At 37.3% G+C, this 16,537-nt stretch overlaps 2 protein-coding genes across 5 annotated transcripts in view; one reads left to right on the top strand and one right to left on the bottom strand.

Annotated features, from left to right (window-relative positions):
- NEDD4 (NEDD4 E3 ubiquitin protein ligase) overlaps positions 1-16,537 on the bottom strand; it is a 1,922,401-nt gene that overhangs the window by 1,169,520 nt on the left and 736,344 nt on the right. The gene's annotated exons all lie outside the window — the stretch shown is intronic.
- LOC146860279 (uncharacterized) lies at positions 2,209-14,556 on the top strand. Its single transcript, XM_085646329.1, has 2 exons — positions 2,209-2,318; positions 7,163-14,556. The coding sequence occupies exon 2, from the start codon at positions 7,206-7,208 to the stop codon at positions 13,668-13,670; it is 6,465 nt and encodes a 2,154-aa protein (XP_085502455.1). The 5' UTR covers positions 2,209-2,318; positions 7,163-7,205; the 3' UTR covers positions 13,671-14,556.

Here is a 16,537-nt window from a genome sequence, read left to right as displayed (position 1 = left end):
TGACCTTCCAGCGTTACATTGGCCATATTATATTCCAGACGCGTTTCGGGATAGTCCCCTTGATCACTGGCATGGCGTGTGGTGGAAAACAGCTGTGCAAAATGAACTCGCACTCGCGGTTATTTTTCAAATAGTCCCGCCCTCATGGGCGTATGCAAAAGTGCATGCTGGTTCTTAGAGTTCCAAAAAGTAAATCCATAGTGGAGCCGCTGTTTAGACCCTTCCAATTTAGTTTCTACCATATATATATATATATATATATATATATATATATATATATATATATATATATATATATATATATATATATATATATATTACCTACTGGCGGTCGCCAGTAGGTAGTTATAGTTAGGACCACGTTTCCATAGGAAAACCTCAACATTCTATTTTGAATAACTTTGGCGCCGGTCGACGAATCCTCGCGAATTTCTCAAAATAGGTGGGGCGCTACGCTCCGCTCCTACCCTGAAAGTCTCGGGGGGATCCGTCAAGCGGGGGCTGAGATAAAAGGGGGGTCCCAAAACGCGTTTTTCCCATGCATTTTTCCATAGGACCTTTAGACAGGGCTACAGCCCGAACGGCTGAACAGAATTACTAGAAATTTGGCAGAGAGGTAGTCCGTAGGTCAAGGAAGTGCCTTTTGTAGGTTTGGTGTAAATCAGTTCAGTTGATTTTGAGAAAATAGCCTTTAAATCAATATATATATCTGAGCCAGCTTACGGTACGCTTACCGTACGCTTACGGTAAGCGTACGGTGGCGTGCGCGAGCGCGATTCTGATTGGCTCTTAGATCTTAGTAAACATTCGAATCGGCCGAAACCAGGAAGCGGCGGCCGCCATTTTGTGTATTTCACTCTGAAAAAAAAGAGTGAAAACAAGGAAAGGGGGCAATGAGGAGAGTTACAGACCCCCTAACAATTGTAAGGGGGTCAAAGAAGGACAGAAAAGTACAAAAAAAACATTTATTGATTTTAAAAAAAATCACGGGGTACGCGTACGGTAAGCTCACGGTAAGCGTACGGTAAAAAAAATAAAAATAAATAAATGAAAATCAGATTTAAGAGTTTAGAAATTAGGGAGCTCTAAAAAGAGCTGTTGTGTTTATGGAGTCATTTTTTTAGTGGTACCTACAAGTAAGTACCGATGCAGAGTCTAAGGTTCAAGAGGAAGACTCTGTTCCCTTCATCATTGAAGTGCACACCATCTCCTCTATAAATGTCTTGCATGTCGTAACGCAAGTTGTTGTGGTAAATGGCACCCATACCATAGTCACGGAGGAAAGCAGAAACAGATTTGTTGACGTGCTTTCTTGCTTTGTCAATCTGTGGACAGAAATGATTGGACCAGTTCCATTTTTGCCTTTGGCATATGTTGGAAAACACAAAGGCAGTTTTAGGGAAAAGTGTAAACAGTTGTGCAAAGGTGTCCTTCATAAGCATTTCCAGACCTACCCCAGTCAAAGTGCCTAGGTCATTGCCACCACAGTGCACTATTATGAGGTCAGGGTGTTGGATTTGCATGAAGGATTTCACCAATGGCATCAATTGGTGCCACTTTAACCCTCTCTGACCAATCCATTTAATGTCTACATTTGGCAAAGCAAGGTCTCTCACCATATCTGTTTTCTCTGCAAACTTTTCACTCCAGAAGACATAGCTGTGCCCTACAATCCACACTGTGAACATCTTCAAAGGAGAACTGGATGCACTCAGGAGGTGTCTTTCAGTAGAATGGCAATATGAAAAGAAAGACAGTTTGGAAATGGAGGCATACATATTTTTTACAAAACAAAAAGAACTGATTGGCTGTTTCATACCATTCTAGAAAAAAAACTAGGCTGTATGTGAAAATTAATAGAAGCATGTTTTGTATTGGTACAAAAAAATGTGTAACCAAAGAACAGTACTATGGATTTGCAGTTAGGTTTGAAAAGTCAAGCACTCTTGCTCTGTGGAATTGAAACATTGTGTGTCGAACTTCTGACCTAACTGCACACAGCAGTGTTCCATGAGCTGTTGCTATGGTAGCAGGCAGAAGTCAAGTTGGGGGAAGGGTACTAGGCAGAAGTCAAGTTGGGGGCAGGGTACTTTTGGAAAAGGGTTGGTTTTCAACCAATAGAAATGTGTCATTACATTTGAAAAAAAGGGGGAAGCACTGAGATTTGAAACTTACATGTATATGTGTGGAAAAATAGAGGGAAAGTTTGCCATTATCTGGTTCTGCTGAGAGGAGAGAGGTGTACAGAACAGAGATCCTGGCTCTGATAATCTGCTGTTTGAGTGACACATTTCTTTCACAACTAACTAATTTTAAAGGTGAGTTTACAGTTTGAGAGGGGATGTATGTGGTAACTTAAGAAATGAATAATAGAAATGGGAATTGTTTTTGTTGTAGTTACACATGGTGGATTCATAATGTGTCAGTCTGTAAAAGAGATTTTCACTTGGCCCGAAAAAAAAAGAGCAGTAAGTGTGCTTTCAAATTGGCAAAGAAATTTCGTTTTGGCACTAATGTGAAAACATGACTGTGTGTGCATAGAAGAATTATAGGCAGAAATGTATTGCGTCTTGCTCTGGTGATTTCACAGTTGCAGTAGATGGAAAAGAGGAGCGAATTTTTGGGGGAAGAAGCAGAGGTTTAGCACACACCCATGTGCTTGCCATGTATAGTCATGCACAGTAATTAGAAGCGAGTGGGGTTTTCAGGTTTAAGTCTGTAATGCAAATACATTCAGCATCACTAAGGCTGGTTGCCCCTGCTGGAGTGTAGGCAGTCACAGAGAATACACACGGTGGTGGTCTGAAAAAAAAACAGCTTGGACATGTGCATTTAAATAAATTTAAAAAAAAAGGTTTCAGAATGTGTCAGTCTGTAAAAGTGATTTCAAAGTGTAAAAAGAGATTTTCACTTGGCCCGAAAAAAAAAGAGCAGTAAGTGTGCTTTCAAATTGGCAAAGAAATTTCGTTTTGGCACTAATGTGAAAACATGACTCTGTGTGCATAGAAGAATTATAGGCAGAAATGTATTGCGTCTTGCTCTGGTGATTTCACAGTTGCAGTAGATGGAAAAGAGGAGCGAATTTTTGGGGGAAGAAGCAGAGGTTTAGCACACACCCATGTGCTTGCCATGTATAGTCATGCACAGTAATTAGAAGCGAGTGGGGTTTTCAGGTTTAAGTCTGTAATGCAAATACATTCAGCATCACTAAGGCTGGTTGCCCCTGCTGGAGTGTAGGCAGTCACAGAGAATACACACGGTGGTGGTCTGAAAAAAAAACAGCTTGGACATGTGCATTTAAATAAATTTAAAAAAAAAGGTTTCAGAATGTGTCAGTCTGTAAAAGTGATTTCAAAGTGTAAAAAGAGATTTTCACTTGGCCCGAAAAAAAAAGAGCAGTAAGTGTGCTTTCAAATTGGCAAAGAAATTTCGTTTTGGCACTAATGTGAAAACATGACTCTGTGTGCATAGAAGAATTATAGGCAGAAATGTATTGCGTCTTGCTCTGGTGATTTCACAGTTGCAGTAGATGGAAAAGTGGAGCGAATTTTTGGGGGAAGAAGCAGAGGTTTAGCACACACCCATGTGCTTGCCATGTATAGTCATGCACAGTAATTAGAAGCGAGTGGGGTTTTCAGGTTTAAGTCTGTAATGCAAATACATTCAGCATCACTAAGGCTGGTTGCCCCTGCTGGAGTGTAGGCAGTCACAGAGAATACACACGGTGGTGGTCTGAAAAAAAAACAGCTTGGACATGTGCATTTAAATAAATTTAAAAAAAAAGGTTTCAGAATGTGTCAGTCTGTAAAAGTGATTTCAAAGTGTAAAAAGAGATTTTCACTTGGCCCGAAAAAAAAAGAGCAGTAAGTGTGCTTTCAAATTGGCAAAGAAATTTCGTTTTGGCACTAATGTGAAAACATGACTCTGTGTGCATAGAAGAATTATAGGCAGAAATGTATTGCGTCTTGCTCTGGTGATTTCACAGTTGCAGTAGATGGAAAAGTGGAGCGAATTTTTGGGGGAAGAAGCAGAGGTTTAGCACACACCCATGTGCTTGCCATGTATAGTCATGCACAGTAATTAGAAGCGAGTGGGGTTTTCAGGTTTAAGTCTGTAATGCAAATACATTCAGCATCACTAAGGCTGGTTGCCCCTGCTGGAGTGTAGGCAGTCACAGAGAATACACACGGTGGTGGTCTGAAAAAAAAACAGCTTGGACATGTGCATTTAAATAAATTTAAAAAAAAGGTTTCAGAATGTGTCAGTCTGTAAAAGTGATTTCAAAGTGTAAAAAGAGATTTTCACTTGGCCCGAAAAAAAAAGAGCAGTAAGTGTGCTTTCAAATTGGCAAAGAAATTTCGTTTTGGCACTAATGTGAAAACATGACTCTGTGTGCATAGAAGAATTATAGGCAGAAATGTATTGCGTCTTGCTCTGGTGATTTCACAGTTGCAGTAGATGGAAAAGAGGAGCGAATTTTTGGGGGAAGAAGCAGAGGTTTAGCACACACCCATGTGCTTGCCATGTATAGTCATGCACAGTAATTAGAAGCGAGTGGGGTTTTCAGGTTTAAGTCTGTAATGCAAATACATTCAGCATCACTAAGGCTGGTTGCCCCTGCTGGAGTGTAGGCAGTCACAGAGAATACACACGGTGGTGGTCTGAAAAAAAAACAGCTTGGACATGTGCATTTAAATAAATTTAAAAAAAAGGTTTCAGAATGTGTCAGTCTGTAAAAGTGATTTCAAAGTGTAAAAAGAGATTTTCACTTGGCCCGAAAAAAAAAGAGCAGTAAGTGTGCTTTCAAATTGGCAAAGAAATTTCGTTTTGGCACTAATGTGAAAACATGACTCTGTGTGCATAGAAGAATTATAGGCAGAAATGTATTGCGTCTTGCTCTGGTGATTTCACAGTTGCAGTAGATGGAAAAGAGGAGCGAATTTTTGGGGGAAGAAGCAGAGGTTTAGCACACACCCATGTGCTTGCCATGTATAGTCATGCACAGTAATTAGAAGCGAGTGGGGTTTTCAGGTTTAAGTCTGTAATGCAAATACATTCAGCATCACTAAGGCTGGTTGCCCCTGCTGGAGTGTAGGCAGTCACAGAGAATACACACGGTGGTGGTCTGAAAAAAAAACAGCTTGGACATGTGCATTTAAATAAATTTAAAAAAAAAGGTTTCAGAATGTGTCAGTCTGTAAAAGTGATTTCAAATTGAAAAAAGAGATATACACTTGCCCCCGAAAAAAAAAGAGCAGTAAGTGTGCTTTCAAATTGGCAAAGAAATTTCGTTTTGGGACTAATGTGAAAACATGACTCTGTGTGCATAGAAGAATTATAGGCAGAAATGTATTGCGTCTTGCTCTGGTGATTTCACAGTTGCAGTAGATGGAAAAGAGGAGCGAATTTTTGGGGGAAGAAGCAGAGGTTTAGCACACACCCATGTGCTTGCCATGTATAGTCATGCACAGTAATTAGAAGCGAGTGGGGTTTTCAGGTTTAAGTCTGTAATGCAAATACATTCAGCATCACTAAGGCTGTTTGCCCCTGCTGGAGTGTAGGCAGTCACAGAGAATGCACACGGTGGTGGTCTGAAAAAAAAACTGCTTGGACATGTGCATTTAAATAAATTAAAAAAAAAGGTTTCAGAATGTGTCAGTCTGTAAAAGTGATTTCAAAGTGTAAAAAGAGATTTTCACTTGGCCCCGAAAAAAAAAGAGCAGTAAGTGTGCTTTCAAATTGGCAAAGAAATTTCGTTTTGGCACTAATGTGAAAACATGACTCTGTGTGCATAGAAGAATTATAGGCAGAAATGTATTGCGTCTTGCTCTGGTGATTTCACAGTTGCAGTAGATGGAAAAGAGGAGCGAATTTTTGGGGGAAGAAGCAGAGGTTTAGCACACACCCATGTGCTTGCCATGTATAGTCATGCACAGTAATTAGAAGCGAGTGGGGTTTTCAGGTTTAAGTCTGTAATGCAAATACATTCAGCATCACTAAGGCTGGTTGCCCCTGCTGGAGTGTAGGCAGTCACAGAGAATGGACACGGTGGTGGTCTGAAAAAAAAACTGCTTGGACATGTGCATTTAAATAAATTAAAAAAAAAGGTTTCAGAATGTGTCAGTCTGTAAAAGTGATTTCAAATTGAAAAAAGAGATATACACTTGCCCCCGAAAAAAAAAGAGCAGTAAGTGTGCTTTCAAATTGGCAAAGAAATTTCGTTTTGGCACTAATGTGAAAACATGACTCTGTGTGCATAGAAGAATTATAGGCAGAAATGTATTGCGTCTTGCTCTGGTGATTTCACAGTTGCAGTAGATGGAAAAGAGGAGCGAATTTTTGGGGGAAGAAGCAGAGGTTTAGCACACACCCATGTGCTTGCCATGTATAGTCATGCACAGTAATTAGAAGCGAGTGGGGTTTTCAGGTTTAAGTCTGTAATGCAAATACATTCAGCATCACTAAGGCTGGTTGCCCCTGCTGGAGTGTAGGCAGTCACAGAGAATACACACGGTGGTGGTCTGAAAAAAAAACAGCTTGGACATGTGCATTTAAATAAATTTAAAAAAAAAGGTTTCAGAATGTGTCAGTCTGTAAAAGTGATTTCAAAGTGTAAAAAGAGATTTTCACTTGGCCCGAAAAAAAAAGAGCAGTAAGTGTGCTTTCAAATTGGCAAAGAAATTTCGTTTTGGCACTAATGTGAAAACATGACTCTGTGTGCATAGAAGAATTATAGGCAGAAATGTATTGCGTCTTGCTCTGGTGATTTCACAGTTGCAGTAGATGGAAAAGAGGAGCGAATTTTTGGGGGAAGAAGCAGAGGTTTAGCACACACCCATGTGCTTGCCATGTATAGTCATGCACAGTAATTAGAAGCGAGTGGGGTTTTCAGGTTTAAGTCTGTAATGCAAATACATTCAGCATCACTAAGGCTGGTTGCCCCTGCTGGAGTGTAGGCAGTCACAGAGAATACACACGGTGGTGGTCTGAAAAAAAAACAGCTTGGTTTCATAATGTGACAGTTTGTTATACAGATTTTCACTTGCCCAAAAAAAAAGAGGAGTTTGTGTGCATTCAAATTGGCAAAGAAATTTCGTTTTGTGACTATTGTGAAAAGAAATGTAGTAATATATTTAAATTCAATAAAGAATTTTTTTTTTAGTTTTTTTGCAGGTATTGCTGAAGAACAGTGAACAAAATTTAAGATGCCTACAAAATCTCGAGTTCAAAAAACGCTAAAAAAAAAACTATATTTGAGGACAACTGGAGGACCAAAGTTAGTAGAAGATGCTGATGTTGGGAAAAAGAAAAAATCTTCTGGTAAGCAAAAAAGACAATTCCTAAACAAAATATTGAAAACAAACAAAAATGTACAAAATGTCTGTTCTCGGAAAAATGTAACAAAACCTACAGAACAGCAAAAAATTGAGGATTTAGTTAATGCAAATATACCTTCTGCAATTGAAAAGTTTAACATAAACAGAAAAACAGCATTTAAAGAGATACGTAGAAAAATGTTTCAGAGAAGAGTTATGTCCAATTTGATAAAGGATATAAAGAAATATAAGCAAAAGGCTAAATATTATAAGAGAAAAAAAGAAATTGAAGCCATTGCAGCAAAGGCATTAGAATTAAAAAGGAAACTATTCATATTAATTTTGAATAGGATGCGTACATTAGATAAAATGGTTAATGTACTGAAATCACAAAGCAAAAGCAAAAGAGTAGTGAACAGAACAAATTTTTGTAAAGTGTTTTTAGGAAAGTGGATGCATAGCTCAAGTAGTGAACCTTTTTTTAATGAAGAGAGCTATTTTCAAAGTAATAGTTTGCTGCATGCAGTTGACACCAGAGGTCGTTCATACGAAGTAAAAAATGGTTGCATAATGGAGAAGGAGATAATGGTTCCAAGAGATGAGGTACAAGTGATGGCAGATGAGGCAATGGGGAGACGTCCTAAAGCCCCAGTGTACACTTGGAATTGTAGTAGTATTTGCACTGTGCGTCAGGAATCTATTGACAGATTTCGAGAGTTTCTAAGAGAATATAGTAAAAAAAGTGTAAAACAAAAGATTAAGGTGCTTCAAAGTCTGGATCCATGCAGAGTGAGAGAGAATACTGGTTTGCAGGGTCATTCTCTTGCTTGTCTATCTAGAAAAGTGTGCAATAGTGTTTTCCATCATTTTAGGATGCTGGCTGTTCATCATACTGAAATGAGAAAGTTTGTGAGACGGTTGTATTTTGCCAAAAGTCCAGCAATAAAGTTAAATGAATTGAATAGGGCTCTGTTCCGAGGAACGGTATCAGATGTAGAGAAGGTTGTTGATGAAATTCAGTTTTGTTACTTTGGTCCTGAACAAAACAGTGCAGAGAAGGACACAGTAAATGAGGCAGAAGTGGAAGAGAATGTAGAACCTTGTGTAAGTAAGACATTTAATGATCACATAACAAAATTTGCAATAGTCTCTAATGAAAGACCAAATGTTACTTGTATTTGTTGCCGCAGAACTCATTATAGAAAACAAACTAGGAATGTTGATCTCTACAGAAAGAGTGAAAATGAAGATAATTATAAGTGGATGGATTTTGCAACATATATATTTCTTGAAAATTGTTTTGAATTGGGTGAAGATCAGCGTATTTGTAAATACTGCTACAACAAGTTAGAGGAAAATAGAATGCCGACCAGAGCTGTACATAATAATTTAGAATTGGATGCTATTCCTGCTGAACTTTCTGAATTAAATACATATGAGTCTATACTCATTCAATGTGTTCATCCGTTCCAGACCATAGTACGTATGGAGCCCAAAACTGGTAAATTACCTCCTTCAGATTTAGTGAGAGGTTTAAAAGGTAGAGTGGTGTATTTGCCCTTGGATTTGAAAAAAAATATGGAAACTATTGATGCGGATACTTTGGAAACTGAACCATTAATTATTCTGGTTAATGGTGTACCTACAAAGAATAAGAAGATTTGGCAGGAGCTGGTAGATGTGCGGAAAGTACAAAGAGCAAATTTGTATTTGAAAAAAAATAACAAATGGTATGAATCAATTTATATAGTAGAAGAAGAAGAAGAAGAAGATTTACAAGGAGATACAGAAACACCAAGTGGACAAATTGAAAAAGTGGACAAGTCAAAGGAAGAAGAAATTTATGAACATTTTAGCATACATCCTCTCCATTCGAAAGAAGTTATGGGAGACAATATTGATCTCTTTCAGATGAAGAAAGCAAAAGGAAATCCCGTGAGTGTATGGGAGGAGAGCTTGGAAGCTCGATGTTTTCCCCAGCTGTTTCCTAAAGGAAAAGGAGGACGATACGATGAACGTCCGGAACAGATTCCAGCTTCTGAGTATCGGACTACAAGACTATATGCTGAAGATCCCAGATTTCGACAAAGTATCCCTTATTTGTTCCATCTTTTATTTGAAAGCGACTTGTCTGCACTGTCTTATGCAGTAAATCACATTTTAAAAAGTGGAGTACATTTACAAAATGTGTCTGCTAAGGATTTTATGGAGAAAGTGCAGCACCGAGATGATCATTTGGAAACACAACTGATCAATCTGATGGCTTGTCAGCGTGGGACAAATGAATATTGGTACCGACGCCATGGTGAACTAAAATGCATGTTACGCAATTTAGGAACACCAACATGGTTCCTTACCCTAAGCTGCGCCGAGTACGCTTGGGATGATTTACTGGATTTTCTACGAGAGGCCAATTCAAACATTGAAAACATCGAATACAAGACAGCAGGAGAACTGTGCTCATTGGATCCGGTTAATGTTTGCAGATATTTCAATCATAGATTTGAGGCTATGATGTCCTTCATCTGCAATAAAAAAAATCCACCCCTTGGAGAAGTAGTGGATTTCTTTTGGAGAAAAGAGTACCAGGCAAGAGGTGCTCCTCATATTCATATGCTGCTGTGGATCAAGGATGCCCCAAAGTTTGGAACAGATACTGATGAAGCAGTGTTATCTTACATTGAAGAATATGCAACATGTGCTATACCTAAAAGCACAGAAGAGTACAAGTTAAAGGAGCAAGTTCTACGTTTCCAAAGTCATCGGTGTGGAAAATACTGTCGACGGAAATACAAGAGCAAAGAAAAATACTACACTAAATGTCGATTTGGATTTCCTAGACCTGTTCTTACAAATGGAAGAGTCAACAGTTTTATGTCAGCTGTGAGACATACTATCACAAGAAAATCACCTAAGAATACCTACAACCTTAAAAGAAAAGAAGAATCAAAAAATATAAATGACTACAACCCAGTCATTTTATCCATGTGGAACGCTAACATGGATATACAGTATGTTGCTGACAATTCCATTGCTGTTGCTCGATATGTAACGTCTTACATTACGAAATCAGAAAAAACAGAATTGAAGGAAATGTGGGAAGAGATTTCTCACGAGAAGACTGTCAGTAAGAAGCTGTACAGTTTCAGTTTGAAGATGTTATCGCATCGAGAAATTGGATCCTACGAATGTTCAGATAGATTATCTTCTGCAAGTCTCTACTCGAAGTCAAGAAGAATAATTTGGGCAAGTTTAGGCCTTGCAGCAATGAGAAATCGGGTACTGAAATCTGTTGGAGAAATTGAATATTTGGCACAGTTCGAACCTGAAAGTACAGATATATTGAAAACAAACATGTTGGACACATATTATCCCAAGAGAAGTCATCATCTGGAGAACATGTGTCTCTATGAAGTGCTGCAGAACTACATTTATTCACGGAAAGCTGCAGAAGACATCAATAATGGAAAATATAAAGTCGTTGGTGAAGAAGGATGTTTGGTGAAGCAAACCAAAGGAAGTTTGATAAATCACCGGAAGCTGAGTTGCGACACTACCGACAAGAAAGAATTTTACTACTTGGCTCTTTTACAGTTGTTTAAACCATGGCGTTCAGAGGATGAACTACTGGGAGAATTCCAGAGCTATGAAGATTCTTTTAATGCTTGCAAAGACAGCATACAATGCAGTACATTCTCAACTTATCTGCAAATGTTAAATGAAGAAATTGAACAGGAAACTACAATTGCAGCAGAAATTGCTAGAGACAGTTCTCAGGACAGCCAAAGTTCAGGAACATACAGTCAAGATCCCCTAGGACAACCAATCGTTGAAAATGAAGCATCAATAGCCATGAATGAAGTGGAAACGGCTATGAATCAAGCTCAAGAAGAATTTATAGACTTAGAAAATTTGGAAAGACAACTGAATCAAGAGCAGCAACAAATTTATGAAGAGATCAAAAACAAAATTGAACACGGATTTCTACATGAAAAAAAAGAGTGCTCATGCACATCATTTCATCCAATCAGGATGTATGTAAGCGGACAAGCTGGCACTGGAAAAAGTTTCCTAATTAAAGTCATCAGAAGCTACCTAAAGCAAAAAACAGATTCTACTTTGTCTTGTGTGGTTACTGCTCCAACTGGGTTAGCAGCATATAACATAAAAGGAATCACCTTACATCGTTTGCTAATGTTACCAGTGGAGCATGAGAACAAAATACAATTCAACAAGCTAACTGGAGAAGCATGCTTGGAAGTTTCAAGAGTATTGAAGAAGATGCAAGTTCTCATTATTGATGAGGTGAGCATGGTATCAAACTTAATGCTTGCCTTTGTGCATTTAAGAATGCAGCAAATTTTGAAGACAGACTATGACGTGTTATTTGGTGGAAAACACGTCATCGTTTTTGGGGATCTTTTGCAACTTACTCCGGTTAAAGGACAACCAGTGTTTAATACTGTGACACATGAAGACACGAAGAAGTCATTGGGAAGCATCGGTAATACAAATATTTGGTCCTTCTTTGAGTACAAGGAACTTACAACTAATATGAGGCAAGCAAACGATGAAGAATATGGAAGTATTCTGAAAGATATCAGGATTGGACTACTCACAGAAGCTGGCAAAAAAGCATTACAGACTCGGCTGCTACATAATTTATTTCCAAAGGAAGAAATAGTTGCAGAGAAGATATACAAGAACATTGCAGAAAACAAAAGTGTCATCTGCTTAATGCCAACTCTACGTGAATGCTCAATATTCAATGAGGAGCTTTTGAAATTGGAAAAGGAAGAGATCATGAAATTGGAAGCAGTGGACAAAATTGAGGATGGAAGAATTACTGTCACAGTAACAGGCAAACTGAAAAATAAATTGGACTCACTAGAGAAGAACATCTCCAAAACAGCAGGATTAGAAAAAAATCTATATGTTTGCATGAACTGTAGAGTGTTTTTAAGGAGAAATTTGGATGTTGAAAAAGGCTTAGTAAATGGAGCGATGGGAAGAGTTGTGGGTTTTATTAATTATCAGAAAAAAGATGGAATTGAATGGTTAAAAATAAAATTTGATCAGATAGAGGAAGTTAAAGACATTTGTCGTTGTTCAGTTCGTTTCATGCTTGTGAAAGACTTATATGTACGTAGGAAGCAGTTTCCGTTTTCTCTAGCATATGCTGTAACTATTCACAAGTCTCAAGGATTGACTGTAGATTGTGCATTTGTGAACATTGGATCTAGTGTGTTCAAAGAAGGTATGGCATATGTTGCTTTGTCACGAGTCAAAACATTATCAGGTTTATTCATGATAGACTTCGATGACTCAAAAGTTAGTGCTGATACAAACTGTGTAAAGGAGTATAATAGATTAAGAAGAAGCTATGCTCCTCATTTAGGTCAGTATCCTGTGTTGGAGAAACGTGTAGTTTCTCGTAAAAGGAGAAATGAGAATATCTGTAATGAAGATGTAGAGAAGAGGAAAAAAAAGAGGAGTGATGTAATTGCAAGCAAAAAGAATAAGGAAAATGAAGAACAGGTTGTAGGATGTCATTTTGAAAATAGCTCTGGTGTCAACTGCTACGCAAATGTAGTGCTGAATGTTGCTTTTTATCTGGAAAGTTTGCAAGAGCAGATAATAATAAATCAGGGAAAAAGATTCTGTTCAGAGCTCAGTCTCCTTTTTCAAAAGCTGAGTAAAGATAAAACTCAAATAGAAAGTGCTACTGATATTAGAAAACTTTTAGATGTATGTTCAGGACGAACACAGTTTTCTCAAAATGAACAGCAAGATGCTCACGAATTTTTGATGTATTTTCTTCAGGTAGTGGAAGAAGAAGGAGTTCCCATTGACATTTTTTTTGGTCTCTCTTATAAATGGGAACATAGTTGTGATAATTGTTATAATATAAGTGGTTCTATTGTTGATAATGAAAGGTTTATTTATTTGACATTGCCAGAGAGTAAAACAGTCACTTTTGCAAACTTAGTTAAAGATGCTAATCATAGCATGAAATGTGGTGAGTGTAATTCTGACATGTTATCAACATTAATTTTAAGGGAATACGGACAGTATGTAATTTTAATGATGCAACGATGTAGAGCTGATGGATCAAAATTGGATACTTTAATAAAGAAGTTTACAGGACAGCAATTATCAATTTCAGGAAAAACTTTTGTAACTGTTGCAATAATTTTCCATGATGGACCTACTGTTACTTCTGGACATTACACAGTTTATCTAAAATGTGAAAAAGGATGGACACTGTGTAATGATTCCCAATTGATTTTCAAACAACGTTTGCCTTTTGATTTAGCAAATTCCTATCTAATCTTCCTGAAACCTAAATTTTAGAGAGACTTGGCAAGATCTGGACAAAATAATTTTACCATTTTACAGGATTACCATTGCAATTTTGTAGAAAAAAGATTTTTAAAATTATCATTTGGCCTAAAGGAAAGATAACCAATTGTAATGTGGACTTTTTAAATTTTTAATGCAATTTTGAAAAACCAATAATTTAGAGATTATCGGTAACTTCTGCACATTTTAAATTTTGGAATGTTATTGGACTGCCACTGGAAATTTTTTCAAAAATAATTTCAAAAATTACTATTTGGCCATGTGGAAAAGTAAGCAATTCTATTGTGGACTAAATAAATTATTCGAAAAATTTTCGTGAACCAAAATGTTACAGAGAATCGGTGAGATCTGGACAGATTAAACTTTAGAATTTTAATGGTTTTCCCTTGGAAATTTATTCCAGGGAAAGAATAAAAAATACTATTTGGCCTAAAGGAAATAAAATCAGATGTATTTTGGAGTTATTTGAGATATATTATTGTGAATGTACTTCTGAAACAAAAATATCAGACGGTATTTTAAAGAAAAAAGTATTGTTTTTAGATGACATTTTTTAAGAATAATATGCATTTCTGTAATGATAAGTTTAAGTGAGAAGAGATTCTGGGCTTTTTTAATACAATCTTTGAGATTGTTATTTTTTTTTGCCCGCTGTAAAATGATGAATGCAATTGCTTTCACAATTTATAGTGAAATGCAATATATTCTGAAAACAGCAAAAATAAGGCAAAAATATTTTTTGGGAAAAAATGTAAATATGTGTACTGTATTATAAAATGTTTTAAAAATATTAATACTTTTTTCTTTTTTTTCAGATCGATATAGAAAATTTTCGTAAACTACAACCATTTTAAAAACTATTTTTTAAAAAAACAAATGAATAAATATTTTTTTCAGTGAGTATGGTAAGTCAATAGTAATAATTGTAGTCTTTCAAGGACCTTGTAATGTGAAAAATGATTTTTAGTGTTTTTTTTAAAAAATAAAAAAAAAGGTACGCTTACCGTACGCGTACGGTAAAAAAAAAAAGTTTTTTAAAAAAAATGTAAAAAAAAGATGAAAGATAAGGTTGGCTCTTAAAAGAACCGTTGTGTTCATGCAGGGACAGAGGAAAGGAACCATGGGAAAATCATTCAAAGCTACAAATGTGCTGATCTATTTTGTTATTCACTAGGGAAACACTGGTCTCCCTATAACAAATTAGAGCTTTACAAAATGTGCAATGAATATCAACCTTCCGAAATCGAGGGTTCATTTCCAGAGGGCCAGCAAAAGGAGATTCTCCCCCCACAGATGAAGGGCTCACCTGAGCTGCAGAAGAAGGAGTAAGCTCTGCAGGTGATGGTCCAGGCTGAGCTGCTGTGGATGTACTGGCTCGTCTTTCTGAAGAGTTACCTCCAAAAAGTTGAGCATGTGTCCTTTTGTGTACATCCTTGAGGTGCCTCATCATGGTGTGATTCCCAAAGGAATACTTCCTGTCAGGATTACCTCTAGAAAGTACACGCTGACACAGCTTGCAAGTAACTAAGGGTGCATTCACCTTTTGCTGGCCTTCTGGAAAAGTAAAATAATCCCAAACATAAGAAGGTTTTACTTTCCTCGCTCTCTGCCTCAAGACAGTGCTGCTGGTGCTAGCCTCACTCTCAGAAGAGCTCTGCTGTTCTGCCATCGTATCCCAAAGACAAACCAGCTCCTTCTCCCAAGGGATCACAAGCAGAAATGAGGGGAATGGGTGTGGTGTAGGACAGTTCTAGAACTGAAAGTAGTTTCAACCAATCAAAAGTTGTGTTTCAAGATCACATGACCTACCGTACGCTTACGGTACGCTTACGGTGCGCTTACGGCAAAAAGTACGCGTGCGCGTAAAAAAGACACGCGCTTGCGCACATGCGCATAACAGTCATTTCCCGGCACTTCCGCGTAACGTGCGCGTGTTGCGTAAGCGCGCACACGTCCCACGCGCAGTACGCGCGGCTACGCAAAGTGCGTAACTATACGCAAGCAGCGTAGATAGATTACGGACGTTGCGTAAACCGTACGCTTACCGTGAGCTTACGGTACGCGTACTATAAAAAAAAAAAAAAAAAAATCTGGAAATAAATTTTACATGTTTATTTTAAAAAATATATATAAAAAAAATATTTAAGGATTTTAAAAATTAAAGCATAGTCTTTAAAAAAGATAAGAAAATTAAAATAAAAATATGTTTGAAAAAAATGAAGAATATAAAAAAAAAATAGCATTTAAAAAACCTTGCAAATTCACTGAAAAAACCATGGGTTTCACACACGTTATAGTTAGGAATTAGCATTTAAAAAACCTTAGAAATTCAGTGAAAAAACCATAGGTTTCACACATGTTATAGTTAGCTGGACATTTTACTCGTAAAAAACCAATGAAATTGCCCCGTTATAGTTAGTTCAGCTAACTATAACTCGCGCGCCCGCAATGCACTGCTGATGACGTCACATATTACATCACTCATGACATGGTCAGTGACATCACTCATGACATCACTGATGACATCTCAAATGACATCACTGATGACATCACTGATGACATCATCTAGTGAATGTGTGTTATTCTGAAAATTAAATATGTTTTATATATGTATATCTCATGGTCGATGGAAGAATAAATGGGTTTATAAGTGTCTAAATGGATGATTTGTTTTTGAAAAATTGATTGTGTAACTGACTGATTAAGTGTATCATAGTGAATACATGGCTTAGTGAGTAATGTTTAAATATGTAAATATCTGTATCAGTCTCTCACTTTGTGTATAAGTGGCTGCATGGGTTGGTGAGTAGCTACATGGGTGCCTATTTAGGTTATTAGTTGTTTTTTTGAGTATCAGT

This window comes from Triturus cristatus, chromosome 3_1 (genome assembly GCF_964204655.1).
Source record: "Triturus cristatus chromosome 3_1, aTriCri1.1, whole genome shotgun sequence".
Lineage (NCBI taxonomy): Eukaryota > Metazoa > Chordata > Amphibia > Caudata > Salamandridae > Triturus > Triturus cristatus.
Note: the sequence above shows the minus strand (reverse complement) of the source record. Positions and strands in the feature narration are given on the sequence as shown.